Source organism: Hydra vulgaris, chromosome 08, assembly GCF_038396675.1.
Source record: "Hydra vulgaris chromosome 08, alternate assembly HydraT2T_AEP".
In the NCBI taxonomy this organism is placed as follows: domain Eukaryota; kingdom Metazoa; phylum Cnidaria; class Hydrozoa; order Anthoathecata; family Hydridae; genus Hydra; species Hydra vulgaris.
In genome coordinates, this window is record NC_088927.1 from 64,322,501 (window position 1) to 64,347,234 (window position 24,734).

At 28.3% G+C, this 24,734-nt stretch overlaps 1 protein-coding gene across 1 annotated transcript in view; it reads right to left on the reverse strand.

The window, feature by feature from the left end:
* The window catches only part of LOC105847748 (uncharacterized), a 121,896-nt gene that overhangs the window by 67,067 nt on the left and 30,095 nt on the right, over positions 1–24,734 (reverse strand). The window contains exons 3-12 of the mRNA XM_065804162.1: positions 23,902–24,273; positions 22,745–23,065; positions 16,796–16,962; positions 15,126–15,267; positions 8,371–8,714; positions 4,379–4,580; positions 3,822–4,089; positions 2,471–3,661; positions 1,410–1,493; positions 1,091–1,330 (exon numbers count right to left, since the gene is read on the reverse strand). Of these exons, the coding sequence (XP_065660234.1) occupies positions 1,091–1,330; positions 1,410–1,493; positions 2,471–3,661; positions 3,822–4,089; positions 4,379–4,580; positions 8,371–8,714; positions 15,126–15,267; positions 16,796–16,962; positions 22,745–23,065; positions 23,902–24,273 (3,331 nt within the window). The remainder of the gene's footprint in view (positions 1–1,090; positions 1,331–1,409; positions 1,494–2,470; positions 3,662–3,821; positions 4,090–4,378; positions 4,581–8,370; positions 8,715–15,125; positions 15,268–16,795; positions 16,963–22,744; positions 23,066–23,901; positions 24,274–24,734) is intronic.

The following is a 24,734-nucleotide window of genomic DNA, read 5'->3' on the forward strand; positions in this document are numbered from 1 at the left end:
AAAGTTAAGTTTATTTATTTTCTATTTATTTTGCATACTTTTTAAAAATAAATTAAATTTTATCTTTAAAAAAATAACTTTGCAAAAGTTTCTTACAAAGTCTAACCAAAGCTAAATAATCTTAAAAATTATATAAAACTAAATCATCTTAAAAATAAAAACTAAAGTAAAGTTATACAGTGGAGTATACAAAATTAATGGAGAGTTGTATCGACCCTGTAAAAACACAGTAATAAAAATAATAAAATAAATAATAATAACAATCTTAATAATAATGATAATAATAATAAATTAAAAACAGCAAGTTGAAAAAGGAACCTATTTATTTTTATATTGATAAATTCTTTTTTTTAAACAATATTAATTGGAAATAATTTAGCTCCTAACTGTTGGAGCAATTTTTCAATCTAGATTGTTTGCTAAAAGGTTTTTAGCCTGATTTACAGTTTTTTGCATCAGGCAGGTTATTTAATTTTTTTTTAATATTAGAGATTCATGAATAGCATTTTTTTAAAAATCGCTCTTTGCCTTTATGATTTGATATTTTTCCAATCAATACTTTCTTTGCAAACTTTTTAATTTTCAGTCGACACAAAGTTTATTCTTCCAAAAAATGATGTAAAAAACTATATTTCCTATTGAAAGCTTTGCAAAAAGTATACTGATTTCGCATGAGAGAAACTCTATTGAAAATTATTTGCAATAAGCATATTTATTTTGCATGTAAGAAACCCTATTGAAAGCTTTGGGATATTCATTTTGCATGTAATTAAAAACCTTCAAGTATACCCTAAATAAAATATGGTGACACTGGCAAGTGAAGCTTGATTTGTACATTTTTTATAGCCTCTTTTTTAAAAATTTTAAATAACAATTTTCTATATTGATTTTTCTGTTGTAATCTCAAGGAAATTAAAACTTTTATTGTAGTTTTTGATATCAATTGTGAACTGATTTTGACTCTAGTCAACTTGATGCTTTTAAATTACATTTATATATTACACGTTAGAGATGACATTGAAAGACTAATAACAACTATAATAATATAAAACACAATCAAAAATTTGAAAAAATCAAATCAAATACTCACTTAATGTAACAAATTCCTGAAGATGGACGAGAACATGTGGACTTGGTAAATTGAAATTTAACTTGTTTTAATGAATCTTTAAAACCAATTATTAAAGTAAATGTGTAGCTTTTAGATTCAAGCAGAATGTCTTTATTTATTATGAGACTCGGAGTTGAGAAGTCTAGAGAAGCATTTGTAGACAAAATTTCAGAAGGAACAAAACCAGTATCATCTGTTATTTTCCATTTTGCCATTAGTCTAATATATTTAAAATGAACATAATAAAATACCATAAATTCATTATTTTATATAAAATGAAAATTAAACAAAAACAAACTTTTGTGAGCCGCAATCTTCACAAACATATGAGTAAACCACTTGCTCTTTAAAATTCAGTTTTGAATCACAGTTTGATATGCACCTAAAAAGTTATTATATAACAATGATCCTAATAGTACTCATTTGTGCGTGTTTGACAAGGAACTCAACTTATTTTCTCCGCGCAGCGGCCTTGCTCGGCAAGGTTCGTGTTTCGGAGTTAAAGAGTTGAGAGAGGGTTGCACCACGAATAACAACTAAAAAATTAAAAACACAAAAAAATTTATCATTTATTTGTCTAATTTATAAAACAATAGAAAGAAATAATTTTTATATCAATTTATAGACTTATACTATTAATTTATATTTTATACAAACAGTTTTTTTCTAAGCAAATAGTTTTAAAAAACTTATGTATGGTATACCTTGGCCATTATGGCCAGCTCAAAAAACTGTTAATGATGAATAGTTTGGTGCCTAGGTTTATATCTTTTTAACTCTCAAAACAATTTAAAAAAAAATCCAATGATTATCAAAAACAAATTTCCAATTAACCTAACTTATCAAAAATATTCAATAAACTATTTGCAGCAAATTCTTAGATATTACATTAACAGTGAAGTTGTTTTCTAAAACTAATTTTTGTTTATCATTTAAATGATGTTCATTAAGCTGACTAAAGTCCCATAATAAAAACTAATCTCAGGTACTGAACAATTTCTTACAACTATATAAATTGAATAGCTTAAACTTTGCAGCAAATTCTTAGATATTACATTAACAGTGAAGTTGTTTTCTAAAACTAATTCTTTTTATCATTTTTCTACATTCATTCTAAATCTATCATTTTAAATTCATATTTCTACATTAATTATTCTAAATTTATCATTCTACATTCATCACTCTAGATCCATTGTTTTACATTCAACACTCCTAATTAACTACGCAAAAAATAACTTTTTGTTAATAAAATCAGGTTATTTATCAACATTAGTGTAATAATGTTATTTACAGAATATAATGTTCATTACATAAATTTATAAATTTATTGATATTGATAGAAAGATAAAAAAAATATACCTAATAGAAACAGTTGGACGGTCACTAGCAACTATTTGAAGTTCTTGAGTGAAGCAACCTGTCTTATTTACATGCAATGAATTTATATCTTTTCCTGCATATTTTGTTCCACACACTTTAAAATGATAACTTATACCTTCTAAAAACTGTTGTGTGTTAAAAGTAACTTCTGAAGTAAAGGAAGAAATGCTTATCCAATTTTGATTAAAGCATGTGTCACTAAAAAAATTCAAGTTCAAAGCATTATAACTTTCCATAGCTTCTTGAGCAACTGAGAAATTTGAAGCAACTTTACATTTCCAATAAAAAGTGACATTCTTTATTCCTGCAACTGGATCATCTGGATCAAAACTTGACTTAGCACTTATCGTAAAGTTTTGGTAGGAAATACCATATCTATTATTCTTTCTATATTTTATAGAAGCAAAAAATCCATTATCAATCTCCATATAAAGTGGAGAAACTGTAACATTTAAGTATGCAGCATAAATATTTGAAACATCTCCGTAGTTATACTCCAATGATAATTTATGCAAACCTATATCAAGTGAATTTTTTGTAATTGTGTAAGTAACTTTTTGTGGAGATAAAAAACCAAAAGTAACTGCAGGATTTGAAACAGTACCTCCAAGATTCCATTTAAAACTGTAAGCTTCAAGTGGACATATTTTATTAATATTATCAACAACAGCTGTAATATTTGCACCAACACTTCGAATGATGATCATTGGGCTGACTAAAGTCCCATAATAAAAACTAATCTCAGGTACTGAACAATTTCTTACAATTATATAAATTGAATAGCTTAAACTTTGCAGCAAATTCTTAGATATTACATTAACAGTGAAGTTGTTTTCTACATTGTATTTATGTCGTAGCTGAAATGAAGCTGGATTTTGATTCATAGTCTGATTTTTAATTTCATAAGTTCCATCTCCCCAATCGATTGTGTATATTAAAAATGATCCTGTATTTTGATTTATGCCCAAAATTAGATGTTTGCTAAGAGATAAATGAACATACCCACTTAGTGAAATATTAGGAGTTGCTATGACATTCAAAGTTGAAAGTGTGCAAAAAACAGTTACATCTTTAGAATTAGAAAATACAACAGTGTTTAAGCTTCCGTTTGTGCTTGCAAAAACATTTGTTGCACTGGCATTGATAGTAAACATATTACACAAAGAGTATCTAAATTTAACAATAGCACATAACAGCTATATATAATGAATAAGTTACTGTCATGATCTAATTTTTTTTTTATTAGACCAGTTAAAGTATGGATTAAATTTATGTTGTAATGTTTAAAATTTAAAAAAGACAATTTAATTTAGAGTGAAAAATAAAATACTTATGGACAATAGTAAAAGTAACACCATTCACACCAGTTGCATCTATACTTGAAATATATTTAGCAGGTGTTCCATCACCAAAATCAACTATTAACTGCACATTAGTGCCATTAAATATTCTTATAGTTGTATTAAAAACTGTATCTTGTAGCTGATTTTTTTCAACATACAAATAAATCCCACTTATTTCTGATAATATAGAAATATCAATTGAAGTATTAAGTGAAGTAACCTTGTTGGCAGCTATTAAATAAACAGTGTAAACACCTAAAAAAATTATTAACAATATCATTCAGTAGCTATCAAACACAAATGCAATGCTTTTTTTATAGTTAATATACTACTAAAAATACTCAATATAAAAATTTAGTATGCATGCATGCATGGTGATGTCATAAAATAAACATCAAATGCTAAACATGTTGGGTGCTAAAGAATTTTTATTTATTTTTTTATTTCTATTTATTTTGAGTGACATTAGGAGTTGCTATATTACTAACAAGATTTATTAATTCTATAATTTAATAAAAAAATTTATTTAAAAAACTCCACTTGCCTATGTCAAAAAACATATAAGAAACTTGATTATCATCAGATATATTCTTTGAAAAATTAAGCTTGGGAATATTAAATGTATATACCACATTCGATCCATTGTCTATTTCAGCCTTAAAAATTAGCCATGTATTTAGCATGTATCCAGCTACAAATTTTGGAACTGGTTTCATATCTGCAAACCGCAAACCAGACACAGGGATCTATATTTAACAATATATATATATATATATAATTTAACAATATATATATATATATAACAAAAAGTCAAAACTAAAAAAACTATACTTCAAAGTAAGAATTAGTAATTTTTCACAATATTAACAAAAATTAATTTATAAATGCAGCTCTTTATTTAATGGATGAAATCCATAATTATATTATATAGGGGATGAAATGACCTATCAGATCAACTAAAATTTTTTCATCACAACTTCAATATATCATCAAAAATGGGCAATGTTAAAGACCATGTATCAACGCTGCTTAGGTGAGAATTGTTTCCTCAGGGGTCTGACTATGGTTAAATTATTTCTAACATTTTATATACATTGCTAAAAAAAGAATTTTAATATTTCTGTTGATTTAATTGTTTTTTTCACTATGAAAAATACTTTAAAACATATTTTTTTTAAACTTTGTTTTGTTAGAAAAGTCAAAGATCATGTATCAACACCCCAAATATTATCTGAGCTTGGCTGAGATATGTTTCCTCATTTACCCTACTAGCTTAACTTAGCACTAATATATTATTGTTTTTCCCAATTAGCAATAGCTTGTGCAATAAAAGATTAAAAAACAAGAAGGCACTTTTTTCTGAGACCAACTCAATCATTTACTTTTAAACCAACCCAATACTAAATTTAAAGTTTGCACTCAGAAAAGTACTATTCTTGAACATTAAAACCTAGGACCTGCCCATTCAACAACCTTTCTTTTTTCAAGTCTCTGGCAGAATATTATCAAAGTTAAAACTTCATTAGGCATGGTGGTATCAAAAGTAGAATCTGTTTTCTATTGGTTGTACAAAATCTGATGGTTAGGGATTAATTTAGTGAAAGCAACAAAAAATTATTAGATTTTATAACTCTCAATGAAATATTCAAACAATAAAAATAAAGCATTAAATTAAAATATAGATGTTTAAATAAAGCTTTTAGCTACCAATTTATGTACATTTTTTTTTGTCTATAAGACCAAAGAATATTTAGAGAGGCTGAATAAGCCCAAATTTCATAATTACGTACTGGCATAAGTGCAAAGCATTACAAAAACTGGCATAAGTGCAAACTGGCTTAAGTGTGCTGAACAAATTTGCAAACATTGTCATAGGTGCAAATTGGCATAAGTGCAAACTAGCATAAGTGTGAAGCAGTTACAAAAACGAACTAGCATACCCTTGGTTGGGTAAAGGCTAGAGATGGTGTCTAGATAAAAATACTCATCTTGGACAGATTTTAAATGCATCCAGCTACTGTTTTCTAGAAGGCCTCCTAGATAAAGACTTAAGAGAGTAACAGAATCTGTTGACCAGTCTCACACCCCTTCTTCATCTATTAGACTGGCACAGATGTATTTTTAATATATTGTTTCCAGTTTAGGATGTTGAATGCTGGATCTTCTTGACTCGATGCATTTGTTTGTGTCTCTGTTTTTATGACTAGGCAACTCATTTTATTATCTCCTAAGGTGGGTACAGCTCTTACTAAAGGTACTAAACTTCAGTTTTATAGTTCTGAGGCCAGCTGGTAGTCAGGTTTCCTGAATTCTGTGGTAGCTCTCAGAGAGGCTGATTCCATCAACAGCTGAAAAGTATCAAAGTATTAACAATGTCATGTTGCGTATGGATGGTGTTCCTGTTCGTACTTTTGGTGTGGATTGCAAAAGCCACATTTGGAGCCCTTTGTTACAGCTTAGGGTTTATTAATAGTATTGAGGCAATTACTTGGGTTATTAAACAGTGTACTGAGTACTGTCTATGCTTTGAGTCAAGTTCTTTAACAAATTTAAAAATAACTAAAGTACCAAAAACTATAAAACTCCAAAAACCATTGTCATCACCAAATTCTCTAAATCTATCATTCACTAACATTTGTAGTCTCTGAAGTAACTTTTCTTCTGTTGAGTCTTATCTCTTGCAAAGTTCACCAGACCTGAATAGCTTGGCTCTAGTGTCAGTGACTCTGCAGGCATGAAATTCCACAACTTTTGCCTTTCTCAACCCCTAACTCAAATAGTCAACTTTCCAACTGGCTTTCCAGACAACCTGAATCATTTACCTTCTCTACTCGACTCATGTCTTGTTTTTGATCCTAGTCAGTGCTCAGTTTCTCCACATTCAGAGAGCAATCTGACTTGTCTAACTACCATCCCATTAATCTTCTTCCTATCATAAGCAAGGATTTTGAATCTTTAATTAACAAATACTTAATCTCTCATCTCAAATCTAATAACTTAATTTCTGATCATCAATATGAATTTCAATCTTCTCGATCTACAGCTGATTTGCTAACAGTAATAACCAATAGGTTTTATTGTTCATTAGATAAAGGTGGAGAGGTTAAGGCCATCGCTCTTGACATTTCAAAAGCTTTTGATAAAGTTTAGCGATGGACAGCACCCTTCTTCTTATTTTGTAACTTTAGGGGTTCCTCAAAGTTCTATCCTTGGCCCTATACTCTTTTTAATTTGCATTAACAATCTTCCAGATATTCTCACATCTAAGGTGGCATTGTTTGCTGATGATACTACCATTAACTCTTGTCGTGATAAGAAACCAACACTCTCTGATTGCTTGGAGGGGGCATTTGAGCTTGAAAAGGATCTCACTTCTGCTACAGCATGGGGCTCACAGTAGCTGGTGAACTTTAATTCAGATAAAACTCAATTTTTTTCAGCCAATTGTTATTGCAATAATTTAGATCTTCCTATATTTATGAACGGTAATGTACTCGATGATTCATCTACCCTTCATCTTCTAGGATTAAATGTTACTTTTGATCTTTCTTGAAAACCATATATCAAATCCGTTTCAAATCTGGCCTTGTATGAAATACTGTTGCATATCTGGGGCGGATCTTCTAATGATGCCCTTTCCCTTTTAGACAAGGTGCAAAAACACATTGTAAACATAGTTGGACCTGCTCTTGCAGCCAAGCATCAACCATTATCATGTCGTCATAATGTTGCTTCTCTTTCTCTTTTCTACAGATACTATAATGGGCACTGCTCTAAAGAGCTAGCGTCTTTTGCACCATCAACTAAAATTCATTCTTGCGTTACTCGTCATTCAATTAAGTCTCATCCTTTTTCTGTGACTGTTCCTAAGAGCTCCAAAAACTCTTATTTGTCTAGTTTTTTTCCTCAAACATCAGCTCTTTGGAATTTGCTTCCTTCATCTTGCTTTCATGTTTCATATAATTTGCAATCCTTCAAGTCATCTGTCAATTGTTATCTTGCTCTGCAATCTTTATCTTTTCTCTTCCAGTAACTTCCAACTCTAATTAGTGGTTGTTTGCAGCCTTGTTGGAAGCAAAGTTGTTTAAAAAAAAAATTAAATTAAAAAAAAAAATGTGTGAATCAGTTACAAAAGCTGTCATAAGTACAAACTTGCCAAAGTGCAAAGTGCGCACAATAAAATTGCAAATATTAACATTGGCAATGCTTTGCATATATGACAATTTGCATTTATGCCAATGTTTGTAAATTTATTCTGCCCACTCATGCCAACTTGCACTTATGCTAGTTTGCTCTTATAACAGTAATACCAGTTTTTGTGATAGTTTTTGCAACTGCTTCGCACTTATCGCCAATCCACACTTATTCCAGTTTGCACTTATAAATTTTGTGTTTTTTCAGTCGTTCCAAATATTTTAGTTAGGATTGCTTTGAATTTGTTAAAAACAGCTAATTAAACTTGTTGTTTTGAAATTGTTGCAGAAAGTATTGTAATATTTATTAATATTTATATTGCAATATGAAAAGTACATAAACCTGAAAATCAAAAGAATAATTGAGCTTTTGGAAGGATGGTACATGATTAGAAGCAGCAATCATAAAAGAAAATGTCCCAGTTGTACTTGATGGTATTGGAATCAAACTCACGTGTGAATTCGATATAAAAAGTGATATAAAAAAATCATCATTAATTATGCTTTTAGTGGAAAATGTCATTCTTTTTCCAATCTCCACTCCATGTACTTGCTCATGATTTTTTCCAAAGCAAAATAAACTAGCATTTCCACCAATCCACACCATGTCATTTTCTTGAATTTCATTATTGTGATTTTTGATTGGTATTTCAATAACTCCAGTAAAATTTACCAGAAAAATAAATTCTAAAATTAAAAAAATTCATTTTCATTATTATCAAATTTGTGATGACAATGATCAATCATTATCATTATCATCATTATCATCATCATCATCATCATCATCATCATCATCATCATCACCATCATCATCATCATCATCATCATCATCATCATCATCATCATCATCATCATCATCATCATCATCATCATCATCATCATCTACATCATCATCATCATCATCATCATCATCATCATCATCATCACCATCATCATCATCATCATCATTATTATTATCACCATTATCATCTTTGTAGTAAAAGTTACACTGATTTAGAATCCTTTTTAGAAATAAATTTGTTATTTCCTGAAAAAAATTATAACGAAGTTACAGAAAAGTCATACTTTTGGGTAAAACTGAACACTATTAATCTTCACACGCAGCTATTCTTTGCATCTAATTAATTAACTTTTTAACTCTATCAATAATTATCTTTTTGTATCACTATTATTTCTTATTCTTCACTATTTTTTACTTATAACAATTTCTTGTGCAAATTTTAATTTAAATCAATTAACAAAATCAAATTTAATTCAAAATGCAAAAACATCAAAAAAAAATTCAAAAAAATGAGAAGCAAACAAGTATAGCAGTTGGAAGAATAGTGGTGAAATAAGTTTATGCAAAGCATCTCAAATATACAATATTCCAAAAGGTACCTTGTCAAATCGTGTTAATAATTGCATGAATTCATAAGGGTCTAGTACAGCAAAAACTCTAAGTAGTGCAATTGAATTATTATTGGTAGAAATGTTGGCAAAATTATCATATTGGGGTTTTGATAGAACGCAAAGCCAAACCATTGATATTGTTGCCATTGATTTAAAGGTTACAAATCAAACCAGTTTAATTAAAAGTGGCCGACCTGTAAAAGGTATTATCATTTTATTAACAGATGGAGACACATTTTAAATATTAGATCTTAAAGCAACATCAATCCTGAGAGCAGTATTTTGCAGTAAAGAAATTGTAGCAAAATATTTCTAAACATGTGAAAAACAATTTCTTGAAGCAAATAATAATGAAAATAGTTTGTAAAATTTATGGAATTTTGACAAAATCTGGTTTTCTAGTGATAGTTTGCAGCGTGGTGCTAAATGAACATTAAAATTAGTTGGTAATAATAAAAAAATAAATTATACAGTCGGTAATTGCATCAATGTAGCTCGAACTACAAATCCACCCTTTATAATATTTAAGTCAAAACAGCATCTATACAGCAGTTGGTTTTTAGGTGGTCCATCAAACGCTAAATATACAACTTCACTGTCAGGATGGATGGAAGATAAACAATTTATGCAATGACTTAATACCAACTATTAAAAAAGTTCTAGTTACACATGGATGATCATAACACACATGTAACAAATCAAGTTGCACTAATGTGCATTACCAGCTCACTCCTTCCACATACTTCAACCATTATATGTGGAAATATATCGTCGTCTCAAAAAGGTTTGGCAAAAATTATTACAACAGCATTATTCAAGCATATTATGCAGCAATTTATCAAAAGAAAGTTTTGTTCAGCTTCAAGCCAAACTTTTTAACTGTGGTGAAGTATTTACACAATTACAAGTAATTGGAGGATTTTAAAATGGTGTTTTATTTCCACTTGATATAAACAAAATTGATAAATCTAAATTATAAATTGCTGAAACATTGGAACCATCAAAAACTCAACCTAGACAAACTCAACCGACACATGCTCAACTTTAACAAACTCAATCTAATGAAAATCATGTGTCAAATGTGGGAAAGGTAACAAGTTGCATAAGATGATTATTTTGAGGGCAACTAACTTGAACTATGGAATATTTTATCTGGTTGCTTATAACCTATAGATGACTCCTATAGCAGTTGCTATGATATCGGGCTCAAAAAATAAGCCCCATATTATAGCAACTGCTATAATATGGAGCTCATTTTATTCTATTGCTGCATAACAAATTTGGCCAGCAAGTTCGTAGAGTTTGTTTTGAAGTGAATTTGCATTCGTGGACCAGACTTTTAAATTAGATAGCTGAGGAGGTATGTTTTTACACTGTTTTGACTATCTTAATCAACACAACTTCTTTTGCAACTTATTGAAACACCAATTTGTCCAGTGACACCAGCAATACATGTATTAAATCAAGCAGTAATTGGACTTAAAGGTCTTTAAAAGAACATTTTCAAGACCAAAACATCAATACAAAAAAAAACTGCCAATATAAAAAGAATAATATGTGAATGCCTAAATGAAGCTGAAATTCTAAAAAGGCTATGACAAGGTGTAGATTTAAAACAAACAAAAAAAAGTGCAAACTTTACTGTAATGTTGATGATGAAGTTGAGTTACAACCTTCAAAGAAGCAAAAAATAAACAATTCTGGAGAGCAAAAAAATGAAAAAAATGCTGGATATTGTAAATGGTTTACATGTGAAAGTGACTGATTCCACGAGAGGTGAACCAAATTCACATTTTTTATAATGCACAGAAAATGAAATATAGTATTTTATTTTTTGTACAAAACATACTAAATTGTCATAAAATGTAGGTGCTAACGTATTATGATTTCCCTGATGTTTTTTTTTATACAGAAGACCTGCAAGTGTGGGAAAATATGAGTTTTACTTAAATAATCACTAATCTTTTCGACTTGTGTTAATTAAAGTGCTAGATATGTTGAGTGATTATTTTCTCAAGAAATATTTTCCAACACACATGTGATAGCATTTAAGTAAAATAAAACAACAGTCCGCTGTTTCAACTTTAAAAATATTAATGTGATTCCTAGTAAGTCAATAAGTGGTAACACGTAACAAAAACGCAAATTTTTTAATGCTGCACAACAAGCACATTGTTTTTAATTTCATGACTTAATATTATAAACAAGTTCAACTAGATGCTTTATTTATACTTGATATCATGTGGCTTTGATTTTAATTGCCTTTTAAATTTATGATAATATAATTGGGTAACCCACGTAACGATAATTACTACCACGTTTCTATGAACATGGATATCTGTAAATAAATATGTATAAATAGTATGTACAAATACTATGAATCTATTTATAGGATTCCTTAAACACAACTTCACGTAATTTGCAAACTTTCTTAGCATTTGAATTAAACGAGCATGTAGGCAATGTATTTATAAAGACATTCCTTAATTACACGTGCATTTATTTACTTTCGAATTTCATTTGCAAATATTTTAACTGACGTAGGTTCACAGATTTACAATCATTCAACTTACAGTTGGAAGCGCAAGTCTCAAAGCAGTTCAGTTTCTTATTTTGTCGTGTTAATTTTTTTTCTTTTTTAATTTTGATGGAAGCAGTGAAACTACGGGCCTTGACTTCTGAAGAAACAATTAAAAAGTTTAGAATGAAAAAGAATAAGGAAGATCCACAATTTCAAGTTCGCGAAAATAAAAGAATTGTACAAGTTCATGCAGCAAAATTTGCTAAAATGACAAAGAAACAGTTAGCTGAACATAGGCATAAAGTAGCTGCAAGGGTGGCAAAATGTAAAGCTAAGAAACTGGGAAACTATGAAATCTACAGTAACGTCAACTAGAGAACTTTTGGGTGAGTCAAACATGACAATTACGTCATCTTCATTTTGTTGTCCGCAAACACTTAGGAAAGCTGTAAAAGGTTGCTTCAAAGTTTTACCACCGCCTCCCAATAAAAGATCTGCAGTACTTAACAAGGTTTGCTAAAAATATCAGCCTTAAAATTGATGCAGCATGTTTGTTTAAAAAACGAAATGTGGAAGGTTTGAAAGACGATATAGAAAAACTAGTAAAAGACTTTTACTTTCAACCAGACATTGTTTACACTATGGCAGGCATGTCAGATACAATGGTTGTTTGGAAAAATGGAAAAAAGGAAATTTTGAGAAAGTATTACTTGACTATGTTCCTCCGTGAGGCATATACATTATTTCTTGAGAATAATGAAACAATTAAAACTTGTTTTGCCAAATTTTGTGCTCTCCGTCCACCTAATGTACTGCTTTTAAAAAATACACCAGCTGATCAGTGTAAAATGTGTGATGCATGAAAATTTAATACTACGTTTGAGCGGATTGGGCATTGCATATAAAAATAATTGGTCGGATGATATTTTGTGTTCTTCTAATGCATTAGATTTGTCCAAGTCCTGTTGGAAAAACGAGTGTAAGTTATGTAAAAACGGTTTTAATATTAAATCTAACAAGAACGTGGAAGACATAGCAATTTGGTACGAATGGATTAATGAGTACGTCAAACGTGACAACATTGCTGAATCCAAGATGCGACTGCGCAAGATTCAGCAGCAGGGTACTGTTGTAAAGCATGTGCGGGTGAAAAGAATCCAAGCTAAAGAATTTTCTGAAGACAAAACAAAATGTACCTCCAGAATCCTGCAAATAGATTTTGCAATGTCATATTCATGCGAATATCAATCTGAAATCCAGTCAGCTATGTGGAGCAGATCTAGTGTTACTCTTTTTACAGCAGCCACGTTTGCAAAGGGGACACAACAAGGTTTTACTATTTGCTTCGATACTCTGAAAAAAAACAAGGATACTATTATTGCATTTCTTTTCAAAGTATACGATTATATTATGAAATTGCCTGATTCAAATTATTACGATGAAGAAATCATTTGGTCAGATGGACCATCGTCTGAATTTAAAAATAAATACATGTTGCATTTGTTGCAACTTCTGGTCTGTCGATATCACAAAAATTTTCAGTGGAAGCATTTTGCCACTTCCCATGGAAAGGGGGTAATTGACGCAATTGGTGGGAAAGCAAAATATCTCGTACATCAAAAAATTATGTCTAAGGGAGCTAACACCATTGTTCAATCATCTAAAGATTTTGCTGAATTGGCAACCATGTTAATGTCTAAAACAACAATTTTTCATGTTCAGCAAGAAGAGATTGATATGCTAACCAACGAATTCAACCCATGGAGTAATCTAAAAGAAGTTGAAGGCATAAAAACAATTTATTGTGTCACAGCAAATCAACGCAGCGAAATCATGCTGCGGGAAACAGTTTTGGATGAAATAAAGTACACCATTTTATTTTCAGATTACTTATGTCAAATAGATGAAAATGGTCACAGTTCAATTTTGACACTTTCTGTGGGTGATTGGTGTGTCGTTAATTACAATGCATCAGAATTTCCTGGACAAGTAAAAGAAGTTATGTCAAATCAAGTTTTAGTATCCACAGTTGAAAAACATTTGTTTGGGAATTCATGGGTTTGGCCAACTAAACCTGATGTGATGCTTTACGATAAAAGTCAAGTTCTTAGAAAAATTGATCCCCCGTCACTTGCTGGTTCAAAAACCCGAACATATATGATGTTTCGCTCCACAGACATTTAAATTTTTATTACCATGAACAGCTAAACTCTTTAACTACTCATATTTCGCATGCTTGCATTTGTAATCACTACGCTATTGCAATTATAGTTGTGAAATGATTGCTTTTATCAATTGTTTTGCACGCGGTAGCGCATGTAACGAGACTGGTAACACACGTAACGATGACATATTGTTAATTTAATCTGCTATTAAAATCTTTTTCCCAAATCCATTTTATGGTTTTGTTAAGCGGCATCTTTAATAACAAGTTGCACATTTCGGTTTTTCAATATGCAACTAATTCACAGATAAGCCTTATCAAAATTTACTTGTTAAAATTTTAGATGTGTATAAATAACGCACATAACAATTTTTGATTTATAATTTGAGATAAGAAATGTTCGACTTTTTAGAACAAGTTTTTGAATATTTTTTGTTGTACGGTTTAAATAATATTTTGCGATAAATTGGAATTTCACAAAGCATTATGCTGAAATATGAACCACCAGTTTATGAGTTTAACTATTGTTCAAAAGTAACTCACATAACGATGGAATCAGTCAAGTACAAATTGCAAAAGCTGGGTTTGTCAAAGATATTTACCAATAAAATATAAAACCAGTGAAGAATTTTATTGTACAAAAAAATGTTGAAACATGTAAAAACTCTATTTCTTGTAAATTATTTATCTTTTTGTAAATTAATTAAAAAATAATAATTAATTATCTTTTTGTAAATTAATTGTTTCCTACTTGTAAATAAATTGTTTTTACTATAATTAATTAAATTAAATTACCAATACTTTAACACTTCAGTTTAACCAAACTGGTAAAACTGAACATTTTTTTGAAAAGAAATTAATTTTACTAAAAACTTTTAATCATTTTATTAATTTTTTTACACATTCGGATAGAGTTCAAAAAATTGATTATAAAAATAAGTGTTCAGCTTTACCCCCATTTTACTCTACTAAGCTAATCTTTTTTTATAAAAAATATTCCGAACAAAATTCTTCAACTTACTTGTTACAACCAATGCTGTAATTATAGATGGATTTAGCACAACAACTTCATCTTCTAATAAATTTATTAAAAAACAATCATCTGAGCATTCCAAGGTAAAAGAACAAAAAATAGTAGAATTACTGCATATTGGTCGCAAAATCTATATTTAAAAAATTTAATAAAAAAATAATTCAATAGGCAATTTTTTATATAAATGCAGTAGTGGTGTAGTGGTAGAGCGCTCGCTTCATAAACAAGAGGTTCAGAGTTTGATTCCCACCACATCCCTGGTAGTATTGCGCTCAACTTGTTTCTAAACTGAGGGTTTGTGTTTAACTGTTTCTAAGGTTGATAAGGTTTATAAATTTTAGGATTCTAAATTCCAGGTAAAAGTTGCGCTGTGATTTCTGAACTCCAGTATATCTCAACTGATAATCAAAATATAAATCAGATTTATTTAAATCAGAAAATAAATTTATTTATTTAAATTATTTTCTTTTTTAGAAGAGAGAAAACTGATAAATTTCGAATAAATAAACATAAAACTTGATGGAGTGTATTTAGCTATAAAATTCAATTGTGTTCAGTAGCCTCATCTAATTTATAATAAGACAATAAATGTAAGTTATACTCAAAAAGTATTGCACTTTAGTTTTTTATAGATAAAAATTAATGTTTTAAAAAAATCAAATAAAAGTATTATTTGCAAATATGTCATTAAAAGAAAATAAATCATTGTTTAAAACAATGATGACATTGTTTGAAACAATGACGACATTGTTTGAAACAATGATGACATTGTTTGAAACAATGATGACATTGTTTGAAACAATGATGACATTGTTTGACTAAAATTATTTTTTTTTTAATTTGATCATGCAAATTTACAAAAAATTAAAATAAATAATATTATAAGACATTTTTATTTAAAAGAAAGTAAAGAACGTAATATGGCAATTTAAAGTACATGTCATTCTATACTAATATTTGTAATCTATGTATGCCTGCATTTGTGTATATATGTATGTATGTATGTTTTTTTTTTGTTATTCACCTCCTCAAAGCCAAGAAGGCCACTACAGATGAGGAGGCTATTTAATAATGGTTATAACCTTTTCTCAACTCTATAACTCCGAAACACGAACCTCGACGAACAAGGCCGCTGCGCGGAGAAACAAGTTGAGCGCGGTACTACCAGGGACGTGGTGGGAATCGAACTCGGAACCTCTCGCTTATGAAGCGAGCACTTTACCACTACACCACTACCGCATATGTATGTATGTATGTATGTATGTATGTATGTATGTATGTATGTATGTATGTATGTATGTATGGATGGATGGATGTATGGATGGATGTATGTATGTATGTATGGATGGATGGATGGATGAATGGATGAATATATGTATGGTTCCTAACAGGCAGAGATGTCTGCGAGACACCTTTACAATGTCTTAGGTATGTCACAACTTTATAGGATGTCCAGCGGACAGACAGTTTATCATTTATAACTATAGATTTATGATTTGTGTTTAGTCAAAAAATACTTATTTCCATTAGAATATTAATTCCTAGAGACTTCGCTCTAAATAGTGTGAGATAAAATGTTACAAAATTAATTATGATTTTCAAATATTTAATATTAAACTTTTTAAAATTTAAAAAAAAAAAAATGAATAAAAACTTACAGCAAACTCTAAATATCCTGCAGCAGAGGCTTTTAATTTCACTTTTTTTAAATGACCAGATGTTAAAACAGCTTGTTTTAAAACAAAACCACCAGTAAGACTGCAAGTTTTTCCAGAAGAAGTGTAAATCAAGGATAAATCAAATCCATATGTCAAATGAATAATGTCTAATAATATATCATTAAAACTTTAGTTAGAAAAATATATATATTTTTTATTTTTAAGTCAACATTTTTAGAATTGAAGTGAACAAATTGTATAAGTGCAGTGCAGTCCTAAATCCATCTGAATTCACATAAAATGAGGACTGGTTTAACAAGTATCACAATGCAAAAATAAAAATTCCTTTTAATGTTTATATGACTAAACTATTATTACTTTTGTGTTGTAACAAAAAAATTGTTATGACATAAATGTCATAATAATTTTTACATTGAATTGATTTTTTATATTACCTCGATATTACTTTGAATCTTAACAACTACAGTTTCTGACCTTACCACAAACTGAAAGCATGTTAAATTACAACTAGGGTCCAATTACCTAAAATTATTACAAAACAGTTAACCGCCTTGAGCATAAAGTATCATACAAGTCTCGCAGCAAAAAAGTGTTTAAAAATTCCACACCTATTTACAAAGAAGCACTAACAAACTTTGGATATAGCAACAACCTCCAATATTGTTCCAATATAAATCCTCTAAATGCAAATCTTAATACCAATGGACACAAAAAATTACATTTGGTTTAATATTTTATTTCAGTAAAAATATTGTAAAAAATAACAATTAAAGTAAGCTAAGAGTTAAATTTCAAATTATAAAACTATAATTATTATAATTAACTCATGTAGTAAACTGCAGCTATTTTAATAAAACTATATTCTCTAAAGGAAATCAATACTAAAGCCTTTGCTTATAAAGCTACTCTTACATCACTAATTAATGCCAACTGTTTAGAAAAATTTTACATTGATGTTTGAGAAAACTCGTTCAAGCTAAGGTATACAAACCAAATTAAAATCTTTTAATATAGTCGGGTATAAAAATGACACCAAAATTTCTGGAACCAATCTGAAGACTTAAGAAAGCAGGTATTTAAACCTATAATCAAGTGGAGCACTTTTAAAAGGTCAATTGTAAAATCCATTCAAAAAAAAAAATTCTTTTTATGACATTTAAACTAGAATTCTTATTTAACAAAAAAGTAAAATGGTTTAGTCATAGAAAGAAGTTTTTACTATTGCATTTTGAAATCTCATTTGACATGAATACTGGTGTTAAGTATTATTGCAACTCAAAGTTTGTATTTATATCTTAATCTCTTTTTCTTTTTATCCCTCTTTATCTTTTTTTTTGTGTTTTTTAAATAATATGGCTGAATGATTGCAAAATGGCATGAAACATAAAGTTGTATTTTATTTTTTCATCAAATACATTCAAATATATATATATATATATATATATATATATATATATATATATATATATATATATATTTATATATATATTTATATATATATATATATATATATATATATATATATATATATATATATATATATATATATATATATATATGCATGTATTTGATGAAAAAATAAAATACAACTTTATGTTTCATGCCATTTTGCAATCATTCAGCCATATTATTTAAAAAACACACACACAAAAAAAAAAGGTTAATAATTTATAAAAAAGTTTGCAAAATGTTCATCCCTCAAATTCAACAAAACAACCTAAACTATTTAAAAAAAAAACACCATTAGGGGTTGTCCATAAATTATGTCACGCTCTAAGGTGGGGGGGGAGGGGCATTAGTGGTTATATGATGACTCATACAAAACTTTCTACTAAAGTGTTATGATTTTGTGAAGAGGGGGAGGTCAAAAATTGTGTGACGTAATTTATGGACGACCCTTTTTAAAACATGAATATAATTTAGTAAAATAATCAAAATCAAACACTATATATACTCTTACATAAACAGTAAAACCAAAATAAAAAACACTATCAGACTATAAGATATAAAAATGGTGACGTAAAATTAACAGATGGTAAAACAATATGCAATACATTAAAAAACTTCTTCTATTTGGTATTTATAAACAAAAAAAGCAATAATATTACATTATTTTGAAGGACAAAAAACAATCTAAATTACCTTAAATTCTGGAAATCAATAATTAAAACAAAATTAAAAAACAACTAAATCAAAAGGAGTGGATAAAGTACATTCAAGAATGTTAAATGAATGCTCACTAAATTTATGTAAAACATTAGAGTTATTATTTAAACAATCAATTGAAAGTGGGGTTCTATCTATATCTATAAACTAAAGGTTTGCAATATAATACCATTGCATAAGAAAGATGACAAACTTGAATCAGCTAACTCCAGTCCGATTTCTTTAACCTCAGTTGTGTTAAATTGCCAGTAAAGAAACAGGCATTGCCAGTAAAGCATTTGACAAAAATATTTCAGTTGACTTAATATTTCTAGATTTTGCTAAGACATTCCATACTGTGTCACATAAAAGATATGTTCAATATTAGATGGGTATGGTGTTAAGGCTAATTTGTTGGTGCAGAGTTATCATCTGCAAAAACATATTAATATAATTGAACAAGTCCAAAAAGAAGCAACTCTTATCCACAACTTTAAAGGTTGATAATATGAAAACAGAATAAATATAATCAATCAACATTTAATATTTTTAGAAAGGACAGAAGTAACGGACAAGGTGGTGGAGTATGCATCTACACACAAAAAGAAAACTTTTGAAATTAAATCAATTGAATTATGTTATCCAAAAATTAAATATGCATGGTGTGGTCTCTAATATGGGTTTGAAAAAATAATAGTTGAATGTTTCAAAAGACCTTCAAACTCTGCAAATAATTTAGACCTTAGTAAACCAATTCTGGCTGCAAAACATTTTTACAATAATGGTAATTTTACAGGTTTTTTGTTGGCTGGTGATTTTAATTTTCTAAATATAAAATGGATTGACGACAAATAAAAACTATAAATGACTGCTTTTTGTCACAAGATGTATTCTTTCCAACATTTCAAAAGTCTGACAAGGAAACTTCTAACTTATATCAGGCCTTGTTAAGAAGCGTTACACCATGCGAACTTTATGTACAAAATGGCAATTTCACCTAAGCATTAAGCCATTTATGTTATGCAAAAGCTTTTTTCAATTAGTCTCAATTATTTAAACAGTCTTTTAAAATAGTTTATGCTGAAAACATAAACTATTTCAAAATTTATTTTAAAGAAGTCAACAAATTTTTTTTTACTTTTCATTTTTTTTTTAATTTTAATTTATATTTATTTTATTATATTTAAATTAAATTTATTATTAAATAAAAATAAACTTAAATTTATTTTATTAAATTTTTTAAAAATTTAAATTTTTTTAAATTTTAAAATGCTTCATTTTATAATTTTTTTTACTGTTAAAATTTCGAAACCATGATAATGAAAATTCTTTATAACAAATTTAATTTAAGTTACTTTTTTATATTCATTTTACATTAAACTGTTTTATTTATTTATAGTTAAAAATTAATTATGGTATTTCATCCCATCACAAAATTGCTAATATACAAAAGTGCTTAATGCACTTATAAATGTATGTAAATGCATTGTCAGATAGCCTGTAGGAAAACTTATTTTAGATAATTTTTTTAGTAAACTATATAACAAACTTAAGAAAAGATGTTATATTGTTAATAGTTTTTATTTTTTTAGTTTTAAACCACTAAAAAAAACTGTAAAATAGTATGAAATTGATAATATACATATGATGAAGGGGCAAATTTTATATTTCTGGGCACAAATTTTTGTATTTCTGGGAGAAAGTTTTAATGAAAAAAAGGTTTAATCATATTTTAAAACAATGATGATACCATGTAAACTAGTCAGACAAATATCTTATTGACAACTGATAAACTCGATCAATAGTTTGTTTAAAGTTGTAATAAGAAATAGTTTATTTTATAGTTGATAAATAATTAAGTAATGGACTGTTAAGAACTTCACACGTAAATAATTCCTCCCCCCCCTCCCCTAACCTCCCTATTAAAAAAAAAAAAATTGCAAGAAAGCGAAAATAAAGTTGTATTACGTTTTAAGAAACAAATAGTATGGTATAAGTTTTTTAAAATAAGGAAATATATTTATTTTTCAAAAACATTTAAATTTTATTGATAAATTTTATAACAAAATTGTTTAATTTAAAGATATTAAGATTTTAAATGATTTTTAACGTGGTTTCAAATTAAATTTAATCACAACGACTTTAAAGTACTTAACTAACATAATTTAACTTTTAACGATGTAAATATAAATATTGAGTAACGTTACATTAAGTTACGTTACATTTTTCCATTACAATCTTATATTTACAAAAAACTCAAGTCCTTTTTTTTCTGAACTTGTATTAAACCCTACAGGTAATTCCTTCTTGATTTTTTAATTTATTGAACACCTTTTTACAATCTGTATTTACTCAAAAAGATAAGAAAGCCATACTGGTATTTGATTCTGTTACTCACTGTGAAAATGATATAAAATAATCAGCTTAAAAGAAATTATTTTACAATTAAAAAGTTTGGATATGCACAAAGACTGTGGAAACAATAGAGTCCATCCGTATGTATTGAGTACCTGCTCTGAAAATTTAAGCATTTGTATTTATCTTAGCTTTTAAGTAATATTAAATATTACTTAAAAGCTGAAACATTTTAACTCCAGCAATTGATCAAGAATACCCTATTAAAATCTTTTTTACTGATTTTTCTAAAGCATTTGACAGAGTACATTGTAGAAAACTTATATTCAAAATTGAAATGTACAGTATAAAGGGTTTAGCCCTTAAATAGAATTCTTTTTTATCAAATAGAAGGAAAATAGTTGTAAGTAGAATTTTAAAAATATCTTTTACATTCAGGAATATCATTCTTATCTTTAAATGCCAATATTGTTAAATTGTTACTCATTACGCTTGAACGCCCTCATCTTAAATATGCCTTCTCTATTTGGAATCCATTTTTAAAAACATATATAATTCTTATTGAAAAAGTACAACATAGAGCAACAAAACTAATTCCAGGCTACTCAAAACTATTTTATGAGGAAAGATTAAAAAGATTGAACTTAACAACCTTATCCATAAAAAGAGAAAGAAATGATTAGTTAAGTTGTTATGTTTCATTAGTGCGCACTTATTTAGAATATTTGGAATACATATCTGAAAAAAGATACTAATTTTATCTAAAGAGTACAACATAGAGCAACAAGACTCTCAGGTACTTTATGAGAAAAAATCAGCAGTTACTTATTCTTTTTATTCTCAAATTCCTTACAGCAAACAACTTTTTCAGAAAAAAAAGAAAAAAACAAAGAATAATGAAAGAAAAGATTGCTGCGCCACCCCCAAATCCTCAATCAATATCGCAACACTCTTTTGCTGCAGCTATAAGATAGTTGATGTATGTACTAAAGCGCCTGGTAGCAGGCTTTAAGAGTGGTATCACATTGCTTATCTAAACATTGATTATTTCACCATTTATACTTCAAAATTAATATTCAAGATACCATGTTGTTTGTTAGAATGTTAAGATGTTAAGGAGAACTTTATTTGTTCAATATCTTTTTTTTTTATATATATATAAAATTTTATCTGAATTACAGACTTAAATCTGCTATAGTAAAATTAAAAACAGCTTGAAATAAAAATAGTTTTCTTTTTACAATAAAATTGTAAATAGAAAACTATATTTATTTCAAACTGTATGTTTTTAAAAATAATTGTTTACATTCAAGTTGTTGATTGTAATAGCCAAATAGCAAAAAAAAAAGAGTTAAAAAATTTTACAAACTGTAAACTGCGAAACTTGATCATTATTGAAATTAAAATTGAATGAAAATTTTTGCATACCTGCATAATAAAATAAAGTTTGATTTGTAGAGAAAAAAATAGTTAAACTTGTGTTTGTTCCTTGTGTGACAACCAAAAAAAAAAAATAGAACCCATTATCCTGAAAAGTGGATGGGATTACATAAATACCACCAACATTTTCATCAACTTGTATCCATGTTTTAGTAATAAAAGGGTTTGTAAAATTATTTCCAATTTCTTGCGACCACTGCTGTAAACCAGTTAAATAAAAAAGTCTTTTCACTGTCATACCATTGACTGTTTGAACATCTGATGGTAAATCATTTGGTATTGGTCTCACAAATGCACTTGATGCATCACCTAAATTTAAACAAATATATACAGCAACTGATGAAGTTGTTTTGAAAATATTGCTGTAGGAGTTGAGTTAAAATCATTAACTGGAGGTTAACTGAAAGAATATATAAAATAGAGAGCTCTTAAAAGAACAGAGCAAATGGTAAATTAGTAGAAAATCACTTAAAAAATATTTTTCACACACACACACACACACACACACACACACACACACACACACACACACACACACACACACACACACACACACACACACACACACACACATATATATATATATATATTAGGGTGAAGCGATTTTGAAAATTTTTGAAATTTGATTTGAGCAGAACCTTACTCTTTTTTTTTTTAGTTTAGATGAGTTCTTGAGGTTCCTCTTTGGATTCTAAATTTTTGATGGGTCCTAATATTGTTTAAATTTTTTTTTTCTAAACTATATCAACTTGATACTTAAAAGAAGCAAAATAATATGCTGATTTTGAAAATAATATTTGTTTTTATTAAAAAATTAAAATTAAAAAAGTAGAGTTGCTTTTTTCATTAAAAACCCCCGTCCTCAACAAAACGGGGGTTTTAAGGTATATTTTTGCAAGTATTTTATTCACTACAAAAAATTTTTTTAATAAAATATTATTTATGAAACAAGCATTTTTTTCTGCTTTTTTTGAGTCCAAGGTTGATATGGTTTAGAAAAAAAAAAATTCAAAAATATTAGGACCTGTCAAGAATTTAAATTCCAAAGAGGACCCTCAAGATCATAAAAAAGTGGGACTTCATCCCAAAAAATTAAACTGTAAAAAAGCAAAACTCAATCCATTCAATAATTTAAGATAAATTACCTCTCAAAATATTTGTTTTTATTTGAACTTCATTGTCCACAAGTAATATGGAAGGACACAAAGTTATGTTCCACTTAACAATCCCTAATCCAAGTGGAACTACTTCATAGACGCTTAGAAAGCAATCAGAGGTGGTGTTATCACTCAAACATGTGCTTCTGGAACAAGAACTATTAAAGTTAGATAAGTTTACTTGTGGAAGCGAAGCATTTCTGCAGAAACAAAGTTGGCCTTCAAAAAAAAACGCATAAAAGAAAACTGGTGGAGTATATGAATTGCAAATGCTAACACATGAGATGATTGATTCAACATGGTAACCACTTGCAGTTATCTGAAAATCTGCAATACTGTAATTAGTACAACCTAAAAGAACTATAAAAAAAAAGTTTTAATGTTTTGAAATGTTTTTTTTTTGTATAAATGTTTTTTAAAACTTTATTTTTACTACATCAACTTATAGAGATTTTATAGATAATAAATTTACTTACCTATACTATACTGATAGGTTTTGAATGCATAGTAATGATTTGTAACATTTTGAGACTGTTTTATGAAGACTGACTCAAAGAGACAGTCTAACAATCCCAAATTACTACAAGTAAGTACTACACAATCTATTTGCATAAAATGTTTTTTGTATAAAAAGATGTTATAAAAACAAATTCACAAAACAACTTTTATTTAAATCTAACACTTAAAAAATATAATACAGGTAAGTAAGACATGAAGTCAGTTACTAAAGTTAACATGTTCCTAAAATGCAACTTTAAATTGCCAAAAAAAATTGTTATAAATAAGATTAACAAATATGATAAAAGATAAGCTTAAAACTA